The sequence below is a fragment of the Balaenoptera ricei genome, chromosome 11 (genome assembly GCF_028023285.1).
Source record: "Balaenoptera ricei isolate mBalRic1 chromosome 11, mBalRic1.hap2, whole genome shotgun sequence".
In the NCBI taxonomy this organism is placed as follows: domain Eukaryota; kingdom Metazoa; phylum Chordata; class Mammalia; order Artiodactyla; family Balaenopteridae; genus Balaenoptera; species Balaenoptera ricei.
In genome coordinates, this window is record NC_082649.1 from 75,318,779 (window position 1) to 75,334,470 (window position 15,692).

The 15,692-nt window shown below is 38.3% G+C and overlaps 1 protein-coding gene across 41 annotated transcripts in view; it reads left to right on the top strand.

Annotated features, from left to right (window-relative positions):
- The window catches only part of SLMAP (sarcolemma associated protein), a 312,286-nt gene that overhangs the window by 48,735 nt on the left and 247,859 nt on the right, over positions 1–15,692 (top strand). For 23 of the 41 annotated variants that reach the window (XM_059939984.1, XM_059939992.1, XM_059940004.1 and 20 more), the window contains exon 2: positions 13,539–13,686. In XM_059939984.1, the coding sequence (XP_059795967.1) occupies positions 13,539–13,686 (148 nt within the window). Of the gene's footprint in view, positions 1–12,173; positions 12,218–13,538; positions 13,693–15,692 lie in introns of those variants that run through there. The other 18 variants (XM_059939987.1, XM_059939983.1, XM_059939999.1 and 15 more) reach the window with 2 other exon arrangements.

The following is a 15,692-nucleotide window of genomic DNA, read 5'->3' on the forward strand; positions in this document are numbered from 1 at the left end:
TATGATTTTATTGTGACCGTAGAGAGGTTACTTAGATAGGTTGCTTGTGTTTCAGCCTCAACCTGCGGATCTATCAAATGAACAAAATCATTCCTAATTCATGTGATGGTTGGTAGAAACATTAGAGATAGTGGATGTGAAATGACCAGACAGACATAAGTAGCATAGCAGAATAGTTGAGATTAAAAAGTTTAAAATGTACATCTCTCCCCATTACTATCTTTGGCAGTTTACTTAACCTATTTTAGTCCTAATTTCTTTATCTGTGGTATAGGGATAATAAAACATCTACCTCATAGGACTGTTTTAAAGAGTAAGTGGAAAAATGCATGGAAAGTAGTTTATCCAAGCATATGGTAAGAACTCAAAAACTTGTGATTATTGTAAATTATGTGGTATCTTTTTGACACTGTTGAACAATTAACTCTTCTTTGGCTTTGCTCTGTGTTTAAAATTTCTGTATACATAGGTGAATTCTGGGTATAAGTGATGTTGCGTTTCATGGTAGTAAAAGAAATCAACAACCTTTTAAAAGAAAAACTTCCCAGCAGCTTCACCTTTGGCCCTTACAACCTTGGAGGGGCTTCCCTGGTGGCGCAGTGGTTGAGAATCTGCCTGCCAATGCAGGGGACACGGGTTCGAGCCCTGGTCTGGGGAGATCCCACATGCCGCGGAGCAACTAGGCCCATGAGCCACAATTACTGAGCCTGCGCGTCTGGAGCCTGTGCTCCGCAACAAGAGAGGCCACGATAGTGAGAGGCCCGCGCACTGCGATGAAGAGTGGCCCCCACTTGCTGCAAGTAGAGAAAGCCCTCGCACAGAAATGAAGACCCAACACAGCCATAAATAAATAAATAAATAACCCCCCCCCCAAAAAAAAAAACCTTGGAAAAATGTTTAAGACCTTGTGTTTAAGCGGTAGATGGAGGTGGAATTTGAATGTGATACTTTCTGTTACTAAATTTCTGTTCAAAATTAAAAAAGAATTAGTGACTTAATTGGGGGCATTACCTACTCATCCTGAGAAACAGTGGATGTCATGAGAGATATTGGGAAATGTCATGAGAGATATTGGGAATAGACTATGTTTTGAATATCTGAATCATGTGGGGGGCAGAAAAATGGGAGCCTCTGCACTATACTCAACCCCGTAAGGGGTTTATTTTCTTTGGTCCCAATAGTCATTTCCCATTGTTTCATAAATTTCATCATTATTATTTCTATATATTCACTTATAGTCCTCAGTAACTGTTTCCTTTTCTCCTTCAAAGTAGAAGTATTATAATTTTTAAAGAACTCCCCTATGGATGTGTGAATTGTCAAAGCCTTGAGGAGATAAATCTCTTGAAGAATTAACTGTCACTAAAAACAGGGAGACATGAGTAAAGAACAAGTTGTCTTAAACATTAAAATTATATGCCAACCTGAGTGGTTATGCTTAAAGAATAGAAAAGGCCATCATAGTCATTTTGATTACTTTATTAAGCATTTTAAAAAGCTATGTATGTTCTTTTGGGGGGCAGATGTACTATTTGTGTCTTTTAACATTTCCATTTAGTTTGTTTGCCAAATAGACTGTTTCATGTGTGGGCAGTTTTTGTTTTTGTTTTCTTAAATAAGATCTAGATTCCTGTTTTGCCAATTTTGCTAATCTTTAATGGAAAAAAAATTAATTTTTCCTTCTCCCCTACCTCCTAGTGACTGTATAAGTCAATATCAACTGTCCTTAGATTTAGCCCATAGTGTGCATTATTAAACAATATGTAGGGCTACATCCTTTAAATATAGTGACCTTGTTCTGTATGTCCCACAAATGTGATCACAGTGATTTCCTTTTGTGGCAAACAAGACTTATTCTATGGGTGAGGTTTTTTAACTATCAGAGGTAAAGAATGGAGGTGCAATTATTTTATTGTTATTTCAGCTGATCTCAGGATGGTTTAAGCTAACATTTTGTGAGGAAAATAATGATCTATAAATTATTGTCAGAGTATTGTGTATTTAAAATATCACAATATCCCCTTGCTCTATCCTTAATATGCTAAAATATGTGGTATTTTAATAAATACATGTTTATTTTAGGTGTTGACATTAAAATTTTAACGTTTGAGGTTAAGACCTCTTGGGGTCTAAAAGATTGAGTTTGAGATCAGTATCTGTTCTTTAATTACCTCAGTAGGAGCTTCAAAGACAAAGAAGAATGCATCTTGCTGTGATTAACACACCATGAGAGGAGAAAATAATCAGGATTTGCCTGTCAACCCATCAGTTTTCGGTTATAGGAAATAGGTTAATCTCTTCCAAATTGGAATTTGGTACAGGCTTTCAGTAGCGTCACCTCTCAGAACTGTAATGTTCTGATAATATGTTTATTTTGCATCTTGCTGAGATTCAGAAATCTAATTTACTTTGTCTTGAGTTCTCAGTGAAGGGTTGTCACAATTTTGTTTGCATATTTTAGAAGGGTGTAATCATTCTGTGTTTTATATGTTTTGTAATATTCTCATTAAATTAAAAAAATTTCTTCTCCCCATCTTCTCTACTTCTGTTCTTCATAATCGTATCTCTGTTCCTATGTAGAGAGATAGAAATACTTTTGCTTTCTCTTTCTATTATGGACTGGCTCCACAAGAAAGAATTACTTTACAACAAATGTGTCTGGGATGTCACTTGGAGATGGAAAATGTCCTGGCAATTTCATAACATTTGTAAGACCTTTGGGTATATATTGACAAGTTCATTCTAGTTTACCTGTGAGATTTTATTTTGGTGAGAACATTTTACCACTTTTCTATGTGTTTCCCTACGGCATGTGAATAAAACTTTTATTTCCCCCTTCAGTGGCACAACTTAAAAATTCCAGCCTCTGAAATACGTGGTGCTTTGCTAGTCAGGAAGCCAGGAAGGTTATATAAACAAATCCATATTGAACATGCATATAAACTAAGTTTGTGTACTCTAAGAAATAACTAAATTGCTGGTGGCAAAAACGTACAAGTTATGGATCTCCCTATTTCTAGTGACTCCCACTGCAGTTCATCCTACACACAGCTGCTAGATTATCAGAGCTGTTGGAATCATCTCCCTAAAACAGTATTTTCATCAAATCCTTTAGTAGTAGCTTCTGTCTTAAGAAATCTCAACTCCTAAGTGCAGTGCTCAGGCCCTCTCTTTATAGCTTCACTCTCTTTTATATTTCCCCATTTCTTCCTTTGTTTGTTTTTGGTTACCCTCTAGGGCTGAGCCTTAACTATATATAAATATACTGTAGTACCTGTTCCTCCTCCATCTCCTCCTTCTCCTTGCCTTTCATTCAGATCACCTCTCTTACTCTTAAGTGTCTTGTTAGCAACTGACTGTGCCTAACTTTATTAATCCTAATCCTGCCTCTCAGGATTTTGGTACTTAATGCATACTCTCTTAATTTATTCTCAGTGTAGAGTTGCTCCGCATTTGATTTTATGGATGTGCAATCTCTCCAGACAGGTGCCAAGTAAACGTTATAGATTAAATGATTTGCCTTAATAGTGGAGTTAGAGTTGAAATTGGCTCTTCCTATTCTGATTGCTTCAGGAAAACTTCATAAACAAAGTGGGATTTCATAACTTTGGACTCAAAGACCAGAGACTGTTTAGTCTAAGTAGGAGAGAAGGTAGGCGTTGTAGAGGTTTTGAAGGAATAACAATGTCAAATCTGTACTATCTGTGAGACCATGGCAATCTGCTTAATATACCTGAGCCTCAGTTTCTTAATCTAGAAAATGGACATGGTAATAGCTACTTGGTAGGATTGTTGTGAAGATCAGAAGTGCTTGTGCATAGCAGGCAGTCAATAAATGGTAGCTGTTATTATAGATTAGGGACTTGTGGAGTGACGCCATAAAAAATAATGGAGGAGGGAGCTCCAAAAATTGGTTTTCTTCACCAGGATGACTGTTAAGCTAGCATGAACTGTCTGAAGCAATTATTTTGGAACTCTGGAGTCTAAGCAAACACTTGCAGCATCCAGGGGAGTGCTTAATGAAGAAGAGGGTGATAAATTTCTGAGAATTTCAGAGTTATGCACAGTGGCTACCATTTCCATCCCCTAGCCCTGTGGCGGGTAACTGTGGGTATGGTGGCCCATGATTCCTGGTGTGACTTTGCTTGTCTTTCAAAAATTGGGGTTGTGTGTTTTTGTCACTGCTTTTTATTGCTGAGGGCCTGGCACAGAGGCTGGCCATTGTTTCAAACCCCACAGACTAGAACGGCTTCTCTGGCATCTGCCAAAGGGATTAAAGAGAGAAAACACACCCTTCCTGCCTTTTCTTATTGGATCCTGACATTTAAGGGAATCTGTGTTAGGTCACTGGATGACCATGGAGATGACAAAACAGAGACTTCAGTGATGATACACGACAAAGAATATAGTCTTTGCAAAAAATAGTTTGGAAAAGTCAGTAAATAAACTGATGACTGCAGCCTTCATCAAGTAACAACAGCAATCCCTAGGGTGAGGAGAGAACCTGATTTCTGTAGTTACCACATTACAGTATTCAAGATGTCCAATTCTCAAAAAAAATTACAAAACATGTAAAGAAATAGAAAATTATGGCCCATTCACAGGAAAAAAAAAAGAAATTGACAAAGGCATCCCTGAGGAAGCCCAGACATTGGACTTACTAGACAAAGACTTTTTAAATTAACCGTTTTTAATATGCTCAAAATGCTGAAGGAAACCATGGACAAATTAAAGAAAAACAGGAGAACAATGTGTGAATAAGTGTGGAAGATCAGTAGAGAGATAGAAATTGTAAAAGTATTAATACAATAGCTGAAATAAAAATTCAGTGGAAGATTCAGTGACAGATTTGAGTAGGTGGAAGGAGTCAAACTTGAAGATAGGGCAATTGAAATTACTCTGTTTGAGGACTAGAAAGAAAAAAGATGAAGAAAAATGAACAGTACCTAAGGGACCTATGAGACACCATCAAGTGTACCAACATATGCATTTTGGAAATCCCAGAAGAGAGTAAGAAAGGGGCAGAAAAAAATTATTTGAAGAAATAATGGCTGAGGAGAACTTTACAGTTTTAGTTCTTACATTTAGGTCTCTGATCCACTTTGAGTTAATTTTTGTATATAGGGGGAGGAAGGGGTCCAACTTTTGCAAGTGGTTATCCAGTTGTCCCGTCACTATTTGTTGAGGAAACTGTTCTTTTCCTATTGGATGGACGCTGTTCTTCTTCTTCAAGATTGTTTTGCCTATTCAGGGTCCCTTGCAATTCCGTGTACATTTGCGGATTGACTTTTCCATTTCTACAAAAAGGCGATTAGGATTCTGGTAGGGATTGCATTGACTCTGTAGACCACTTTGGGTAATATTGACACCTTAATATTTAGTCTTCCAATCCATGAACACAGGATGTCCTTCTGTTTACAGGCATACCTTAGAGATATTGTGGGTTCAGTTCCAGACCACCACAATAAAGCAAATATCGCAATAAAGCGAGTCACACGAATTTTTTGGTTTCCCAGTGCATATAAAAGTTATGTTTACACTATACTGTAGTCTATTAAGTGTGCAATAGCATTATGTCTAAAAAAAACAATGTACATACCTTAATTAAAAGAAATGCTGTTGGAAAAATGGCGCCAATAGATTTGTTTGACCCAAGGTTGCCACAGCCTTCAATTTGTAAGAAATGAAATGTCTGTGAAGCACAGTAAAGTTAAGTGCAGTAAAACGAGCTATGCCTGTATTTGTCTTTAATTTCTTTCAGCAGTATTTTGTAGTTTTCATTGTACGAGTTTTTTACTTCTTTGGTTAAATTTATTCCTAAGTATTTTATTTAGATGCTATTATAAATTGAATTGCTTTCTTAATTTCCTTTTTGGATTGTTCATTGCTGATGTATACATACGACTGATTTTTCTGTGTTTTTCTTGTAAACTGCAACTTTGTTGAATTTGTTAGCTCTAATAGCTTTTTTCTGGGTTCTGTGGGATTTTCCATATAGAGAATCTTTTCATCTGTGAATAGACATAGTATACTTCTTCCTTTCCAATTTGGATGCCTTCTATTTCTTTTTCTTGTGTCTGGCTAGAACTTCAGTACAGTATTGTGTAGCAATGGTGAAAAGTAGGCTTTCTTGCCATGTTCCTGATCTTAGGAAGAAAGCTTTCAGTCTTTCACCATTGAGTATTATGTTAGCTGTGGGTTTTTCATAAATGTCCTCTATCATGTTAAGGAAGTTCCTTTCAGTCCTAGCTTTCTGGTTTTTTTTTTGTTTTTTGTTTTGTTTTTTTTAATATCATGAAAGGGTGTTGGATTTTGTCAAATGCCTTTTCTACATCAATTGAGATGATCTTGTGGTTTCATTTTGTTTTTTTCCTTTTTTCTATTAATGTGGTATATTATATTGATTGACTTATGTTGAACCACTTTGGATAAATCCCACTTTTTCAGCAAGCCAAGCCACTGCTTTTCCAGCATGGGTGAGTTCTGAGTTAGGCTAAACAGAGGTGAGAGCCTCTAGTCAGACCTTCAGGTAGCCCCCAGACACGTTAGAGTAGACGGACACAATAATTTGCAATTTAGGTCTGCTCTCTCTGGAACCAGGTAGCAGGATCCCACAGTGGGAATTCAGGCTTATGTCTTCAAGGCTTCTGTTTTACAGGGGGAAGGGAGGGGACAACGGTGAGGAATGCCATGAAGATTTCCCCCTTTTTTTTTTTTTGGCTGTGTTGGGTCTTCGTTGCTGTGCGCAGGCTTTCTCTGGTTGTGGCAGGCAGGGGCTACTCTTCGTTCAGTGCGTGGGCTTCTCATTGCAGTGGCTTCTTGTTGCAGAGCACGGGCTCTAGGCTCATGGGCTTCAGTAGTTGTGGTGCGCGGGCTCAGTAGTTGTGGCTCCTGGGCTCTAGAGCACAGGCTTAGTAGTTGTGGTGCATGGGCTTAGTTGCTCCGTGGCATGTGGGATCTTCCTGGCCCAGGGATTGAACCCGTGTCCCCTGCACTGGCAGGCAGATTCTTAACTACTGCGCTACCAGGGAAGTCCCAAGATTTCCTACCATTTTTAAGTTGCCTTTTTCTTGATTCAGTGTTCACATGGTTGCTGTAAAACTTTGCTTTCCAAGGTTCTGATGAAGTTGGTTCTGACAGTTTCTGCTTGTTTTTTCAGCCTTTGTGTGGGGATGAGAGCTTGGAGCCGCCTACTCTGCCATTTTGCTGATTTAACTTTCTTCATTTTTTTTGATTCAAAAAAATTTTCCTTCTTTTTATTTCTTATTTCTCTTAAGGCATTTTTTGTTATATTTAGTTACTTGTGTCCTTTTAATTTTGTACTCATTCCTGAAATGACTTCCTTTTTTTCTATTTCTTTTTGAGTTCTTTCACCTTTCCCTGAGTTTTGTAATTGTGATTTATATTTCTTTTTCGTGCCTTGAGTTATTTTCTTAATGTCTTTTAGCTTGTTCTGAAATAATATAATTTTGATCTGTTCCCAAGCTATGTCTGTCATTATGTGTAGGGAATGTTATTTTGCTCTTTATTCTTTTTAAAAAAAAATAACTGTATGGCATGGGACATTGATATTTTTCTTTGGCTCATTTTTATGTGAAATTTGTTTTCCTGAACTTACAGAGGGGGGTCATGGTTCAGGATAAATTTTCTAATGTCACAGAGCTCCCTCTTCTGTTGTTTTTGTAAAATGTTAAAAAATATGATGGCTTCCTTTCCCCTTTTCTACGTTTATCTGGGTCTTTTCTTTCCTTGTCTCTATTATCCCTGCCCTGATCAATTTTGGTTCCACACCCAACAGCTTTCCCACAGTGTGGAGCCGTATCCTGGAAGGCAGCTTTGGTTGGTAGGTTGGTTTTAAGAATTTATATGACTCAGACTGCTCCAGCCTTTTTCAGAATCTACCTCATACTCACTTGTTAGTGGATTGGGCTGAACCTTTCCCATTTTCATCTTCTCTTCTCAAATTGGCTATCATATTGTCCAGTAAATATCTAGTGACTATTTTGAGGTTCTCAAGTCCCTCAAATCCCGCATTGTTTCCATATACATCCTCCTGCACAGATGCTGATTTCATGAAGGTCTTGTGACTGTTGATGGTTTTCCCCGCTTGTATTTTGAGGTTCATATGGATAATTCGTCACCAATTTTTGTTGCAAATGTTGCCCATGGGATTTTGGTTTTGCTATCTTAGTCACTCTTTTTGATTTTAGGTGGTGATTCAAGTAAATTAAAAATCTATGATGTATGGGGCTTCCCTGGTGGCACAGTGGTTGAGAATCTGCCTGCCGATGCAGGGGACACGGGTTCGAGCCCTGGTCTGGGAAGATCCCACATGCCGCGGAGCAACTAGGCCCGTGAGCCACAACTACTGAGCCTGCGCGTCTGGAGCCTGTGCTCCGTAACAAGAGAGGTCACGATAGTGAAAAGCCCGCGCACCGCGATGAAGAGTGGCCCCCGCTTGCCACAACTAGAGAAAGCCCTCGCACAGAAACGAAGACCCAACACAGCCAAAAATAAATAAATAAATAATTAAAAAAAAAAAAAAAAAAAAATCTATGATGTATGGAGTCTTGCCTGGTGGTCCAGTGGTTAAGACTCCACACTTCCACTGCAGGGGACAGAGGTTTGATCCCTGGTCGGGGAACTAAGATTCTGCATGCCGCGTGGTGCAGGCCAAGAAAAAGAAAAAAAAAAATCTATGATGTAGTATCTGCCATCTAGAATCCAGAATCTACTCTGCATTCACATTTTTAAAACCCCTCTGTATGGACTTAGAATTTCTGGCCTCTGGCCTGTGGCATGTCTCCTGTGTTTGTGCTTTGTTCTGAAGCTTTAATTCAAATGTTATTAATCTATTGGTGGTTGGATTTTTTTTATAATTACTATCATCATATCTGTGTGTGTGTGTATGTATGTGTGTATTTATTTATTGGCTGCATCGGGTCTTTGTTGAGGCGTGTGGGATCTTCACTGAGGCATGCGGGATCTTTTGTTGCGGCTCGCGGGCTCTTCCTTGTGGCATGCTGGCTTCTCTCTAGTTGTGACGCGTGGGTTTCTTTTTTTCCTCTCTCTCTAGTTGTGGTGCACAGGCTCCAGAGTGCGTGGGCTCTGTAGTTTGCAGCACACAGGCTCTCTCATTGAGGGTGCAAGCTCAGTAGTTGCAGCACATGGGCTTAGTTTCCCCACAGCATGTGGGATCTTAGTTCCCCGACCAGGGATCGAACCCACGTCCCCTGCATTGGGAGGCGGATTCTTTACCACTGGACCACCAGGGAAATCCCTATTGGTGGTTGGATATTGCAAAAACCTGTCAACGTAGAAAAGCTAGAAAGAAGCAGTTTATCATTATAGTGGAAATGAAAGCATTTACAAATTGTAGCGAAGTTGAAAGTGATGCAAAATGTATTTGTTTATGGAGTGAAAGAGCAGAAACTTTCTGAAGGCCAAAGAGCAAATTATGCAACCTGTAAAGTGCTGTGCCTGCGTCTTTAAAGGTAATCGTAATAAGCAAGAAACAAGGAAAAGTGATTGATGGGGCAAGGACAACCTTTCAGTTCAAGGATCACCATCAGTGCTTGATTTGGGGGAGCTTAACCTTCAATCAGGGTAAGGCAGGGAGTTAATTGAAGATAAAGCCTGAAAACAGTGAAAGTTGAACTTTGGCCACGAGCTACAGGGGGTTTTATAAATTCCGGGCTCCTTACGCATCTGCTCAACATCAAAGTGAATGCCCAGTGGCTAATACAAACACCAGAGATGCTTGGGCGTTCCTTAGGCTACTAGGAAATAAAGATAGTTAAAGCTTCAACAAGATTTGTTTTTTAGAGTAGTTAGAAATTATCTCTTTTGGGACTTCCCTGGTGGCACAGTGGTTAAGAATCTGCCTGCCAGTGCAGGGGACGCAGGTTCGATCCCTGGTCCGGGAAGATCCCACTTGCCACGGAACAACTTAGCCCATGCGCCACAACTACTGAGCCTGCGCTCTAGAGCCCGAGAGCCGCAACTACTGAGCCCATGTGCCACAACTACTGAAGCCACGCACCTAGAGCCCATGCTCCACAACAAGAGAAGCCACAGCAATGAGAAGCCCACGCACTGCAACGAAGAGTAGCCCCCGCTCGCAGCAACTAGAGAAAGCCCATGCGCAGCAATGAAGACCCAATGCAGCCAAAAATAAATAAATCAAAAAAAAAAAAAAAGGCCTGATAGAAAAAGGTGTATCAGCATAGAGGAGAAAGATATTTCTGGTTTGAAAGTGACAAAGGACCAACTGACATACCTGCTGTGGGAAATGCATCCGGGGACTGTAAGCACAGTCACTTCCCAGTGCCTTGCAAACAAGTTGACGTATTTATACCTATCTAACCTGATAGTAAATAGAATAGCTTCTGTACAATGTAGACTGAATAGTGGCAGGTTGTTTCGTAGAAGGTGCAGAAACATTATTTTTAATAACAGTTTTTCAAAACACCAAGGGCAGAAGGTTAAATCAGTGAAAATATTTCTGCAGGGAAGTAAACAATTGCAGTCTGGCTATACCCAAGTGTGGAGGCTCAGGGGCATGAGTGGAGGTTAGTGTGGCTGAGAGGGATAAGGGAGGAAAATAGTGTGAGTTAATGAGTTTGGAGAGGGAACCAGGAGCCAGATCATGTGGGGCTTTATTGGCTGTAATGGTAAGAACTTTGGACTTTATTCCAGGGTGTTTGGAAGCCATTAACAGGTTGATCATTGAGCAACTAACGTAAATGGTATGTTCAAGCTAAATGAAGGCCAAAGATACCATGGTGTGCTTTGGACATAATATAGACATGTTAGAATGAAAAGAACATGGGTTAATATTGATTAAAATTTTTTTTAATTTGAAAATTTATGGTTTTAGAGTTAAGAGCTACAAACATGAGGTGTTGAGATATATGTGTGTGTATGTGTATACACATAGAAAAACACACACACATTTTTGTTTTTCAAACAAAGTTTTCTAAACAGTACTGAACCTCATTTCATATGTTCTTACTTTTGTTCTCTTTTTTTTTTTTAAGATAAAATTTGAGTTTCTTTTTTTTTTTTAACATCTTTATTGGAGTATAATTGCTTTACAATGGTGTGTTAGTTTCTGCTTTATAACAAAGTGAATCAGTTATACATATACATATGTTCCCATATGTCTTCCCTCTTGCGTCTCCCTCCCTCCCACCCTCCCTATCCGACCCCTCTAGGTGGTCACAAAGCACCGAGCTGATCTCCCTGTGCTATGTGGCTGCTTCCCACTAGCTATCTGTTTTACATTTGGTCTTACTTTTGTTCTCTTAATTTTTTTTTTTTAAACCACTAGTAACAGCCCACTAAATTGACTTAGTAACACACTAATGGATCAGAATTTGAAGTTTGGAAACCACTGTAAATCTATAATCCCCTTATTTGGCTTGCCAAGGCACATATAACTGAAAATGACCAAACCAGAATTCAGATATTGCCACATTTCCCAAGAATACATTAAAATTAAAAAACAAAAAACAAACTCGTTTATACAGTGCAACAGTAGGTTCCAGTGTAGAAAAAATCTTGAGGATAATTGTTCCTACTTAAGCATATTGCCTGTGCTTATCTCCCTGGTGTGAAATATTAAGGCCTCTAAGTTTCAAATGGACTTGTAAAATATCAACACAATTTTCTTTATTAATGGTCTGTAATTAAATATATAAACTGCTAGCCAAAGTAACCGTTGGTCTCTTTTTGAATTATAAACAGAGACTAAGTCATTTATAGACAGCCTGGTGGCCTTTAAATTGTCACCTAGGAATTAATGAAAAGAAATGTCATTTTCGTATCTTCTGCAAATTGCTTATTCTTCTGTTGTGTTTCATTTTAGAAGAGGGTTTTTGGGAGGAGTGAAGGATAAATGAAACATAAAGGTCAGTGTGAAGTAATGGGGGAAAATGTCCATTTTAATTCTATGATATAAATCCCTGCTTCTGTATTCCATAGCTCTGTGACTTTGGAAAGATACTTGCCTGTGCCCCATTTTTCTCACTTATAAATGGAAATAATATCTATATCATAGCTTTAATGTTAAGGTTAAATGAGGGCCTGGTGGTGCAACATGTATTTTAATAAATATTAGTTTTCTTCTTTCCTTTCTTCCTTAGGAAGGCATTCAGTGAAAATGTGTTGCTAGAATAAGCAGGGCTGGAGAGTGTAGAAAGATGCAAAAAGAAAGGTACATCTTTTTTTATTGGTTGTTCTCTTCCTAGTAAGTCTATTGTGTGTGATCCCAGTTGTTCCTAATTTCTCTTGGAATAGGTAGGTGATAATAAATAGGTAGGCTTCCTGTGCCTCCTGCTGTCCCTTCCCTTCTTAAAGAGGGAAGATTACCCAAGTGATGAAAGGCAAGTTTGGCGGGGGCCAGGAAGTGGTACCTTCATAGTTGATTCCAGTATTTTAGTTTCTAGTGTCTCCAAAATGTTTATCACAAAGAGTTTACTGAAGATGTGTTGGGCCTGATACCATGTATGTTAGTTAACTGATAGCAATTAATATAGGTGTTACTTAATACCAATTGTCCTTGCCTGTGGAATAAACAGCACTTCCTTTGACTTAACCCAGAAATCCTAGGAGCAAAGTTACAAAGTCAGAGTGAGATGGAAAGATAAAATTAGAGTTTTGTGTAGCTGGCTTAAAAAAAAAAATAACAGCTTTATTGAGATATAATTTATATACCATAAAATTCAGTCTTTTAAAATGAACAATTCATTGGTTTTTAGTATATTCACAGAGTTATGCAACCATCACCACTATCTAATTTTAGAACCTTTTAATCACCCCAAAAAGAAATCTTATACCCATTAGCAGTTATTCACCCCACCCCATCCCACCCTCTGCCCCAGCACCTCAGCCCCTTGCAACCACTAATGTGCTTTTTATCTCTATGCATTTGCTTATTCTGGATATCTCATATAAATGGAATTACATAATATATGTCTTGTGTGACTGACTTCTTTTACTTAGCATAAGGTTTTAAAAGTTCATCCATGTTATAGCTTGAATCAGTACTTCATTCCTTTTTATTGCAAAATAATATAATTCATGTGGATATACTATGTTTTGTTAACCCGTTCATCAGTTGATGGGCATTGGGGTTGTTTCCATTTTTTGGCTATAAGGAATAATGCTGCTATGAACATTCGTGTACAAGTTTTAGTGAAGACATATGTTTTCAGTTCTCTTCAGTATATACCTCAGAGTAGAATTGCAGGGTCATATGCTAACTTTTTGTTTAACACTTTGAGGACCTTGTAAACTGTTTTCTGAAGTGATATACCATTTTGTCCAGCTGGATTTTAAATCACCCAGTTTCAGGGTTCTAATTTCATATGTAATGAAGGAGAATCTTAGCTAAAATAAGCGGTTTGAATTGATAGGGGAAAAAAATCTACCTGCAGTAGTTTGCAAAGTTGGAAGTATTGATACTTTTTTTAAAAAGTAAGTTTGGAATTATTACTACTAATCTTTGGCTCTTTTTTTAAATTTTATTTTTGCAGTTTTATCTCCAAGACACTAAAAGTAGTAATGGTACCTTTATAAATAGTCAGAGATTGAGTCGAGGCTCTGAAGAAAGTCCACCATGTGAAATTCTTTCCGGTGACATTATCCAGTTTGGGGTAGATGTGACGGAGAACACACGGAAAGGTACGGGTATGGATCGATTTTTCCTATTATTTGTCTTGTTTGTTTAATTTTTTATTCTATTGTTTAATGTTACAAAACATTTCATGCTTGCAGAAGCAGTTTAAGTACAACATTTTATGCAGTGAAAAGTTGAGTTTCTCACTTTCCCTGTTGTTTTTCTAAAATTTTAAATTCTAAAATGTTAAATACTTTATAATCTTTATCACAGTATGAAAACACAGGGCACTACTGTGTCAGTTAGGAAACAGTTGGCTGTGGTGATGCTGTACTCAACCAATAGGAGCTTAAACCATAAGGATATTTCTTGTTAACTTATTAACAAGCCTGGAGGTAGGTAGGTCCAGACTTTGTTCACTTGGCTCAGTGACGTTATCAGGAATCCAGGGTCTTACTTATCCAAGGTCCTCCCATTCTGTTATCCCTTACATGTTGGTTTTTTACGCTTTTGCTTGTTGCCTCATGGTCTAAGGGTGATGGCTGCAGCCCCAGGCTTTATTTTCCTCACACCAGTGTCCTAGGCAAAAAAGATAAGGTGGGGGCAAAATGCCTTTTTGTGTGGCTCTCTTTTCATGTTTGAAAGAACAATCTTTCATAGACTCCTTCCAGCAGATTCTTTCTTTTGTCTCACTGGCTGCATGGGTAGGTCACATACATACCTTTAACTGTAGCTACAAAGGAGCCTGGGAAGGAAGTTACTTGGCAAAGGGGAGCAGGAGATCCGTGACTGGCATAGAACAATTATGATTTATCCCTTTTGGTTGTGTCTTCATTGTTGCCCCATACAAAATCAGAATTCTGTAGGCAGCTACCACGAATATAAAATTTCATGTCTCAAGTTTTTGAAACTAGGATTTCTCTAGCTAAATAAATTTAGATTAATTTTACAATTCTGAGGCTTTTTGGCCCTACCTAGTTCACTGTTTACTTTATGACCATGAAATTATATGACTGAATCATAAAACTAAATAAGTAGGAACCAAAAGTATGCAGTCCCACTGTCGCAGTTCAGTATAGACAGTGGAACCGATTGGCAAGTTTCTCCTTTTGTTTCTCTGAGCACACTCTGATCTGGTAATACCCTAAGTCATTAGTCTCTGGCATTTTGCACAGTAGATATGGGAATCCAGGGGGTGCTGGTGATGATAGTGTGTGTGTGTACACGTGCATATACGTTTACATACTGCAACTGCAGTATTATTTTTGCTGGGTTTTGTTGGCCTCCTCAGAGTGTTAGGTTTTTTGTTTGTTTGCTTGTTTGTTTTTTTAAGGTGTTAGGTTTTGAAATTTGGATGTGTGTAGGGCCAACGTCTTAGGAATTTTCATTTACAATTTAAAATAGAACGGAAAGTTTATATTTTGATGCAAAATATTGAGTGCTCCTTACTAAGAGAACTCAACTTATGTATAAACATACTGAGAACAGCTGCAGTGGACACTCTGATATCTGCTCTTGCCACATCACACCTCCTCTGCTAGCAAGTCATTCAGCAAACATTTACTGAACCCCAGCTGTGAGGAGCCCACAGAGAAGACAGAATTTGATTACACCATCTTTCTCTCCAAGGAATATCTATTTTCTTGGCTTGCATTTCTCAAAGAGAATTAAAAGGTGTTAATTGATAGAAGAATGAAGTAATCAAATACATTTAGGAATGCTTAGTTAACCAAAGATAGTCAGGACTTCTCCGACCTTATAACATGCTAACATATATGCAGATCTCCAAGGGGGTGACTGTTATAAAATGTAGGTAAGTTCCAAACTCCTTCCCACTCTTCTTCCCCATCTAGCTGTGGGGGCCACTTTAGAAAATGCTGTAGAAAGCTAAGAGGGCAACTCTGAGATTCAGGGTTACTATTAGTACAATATTATTTTGACAACATAGATTCTTGCAGGCTTCTTTGAAAATTTATCTTTTATGCCAACTGTAAGGGAAGTAAAGAAAAATTTCTTCATCATTTAAAATGTTGTTTCTTTTGGTATTTATTGCCTTCAAAAAGTTGACTTA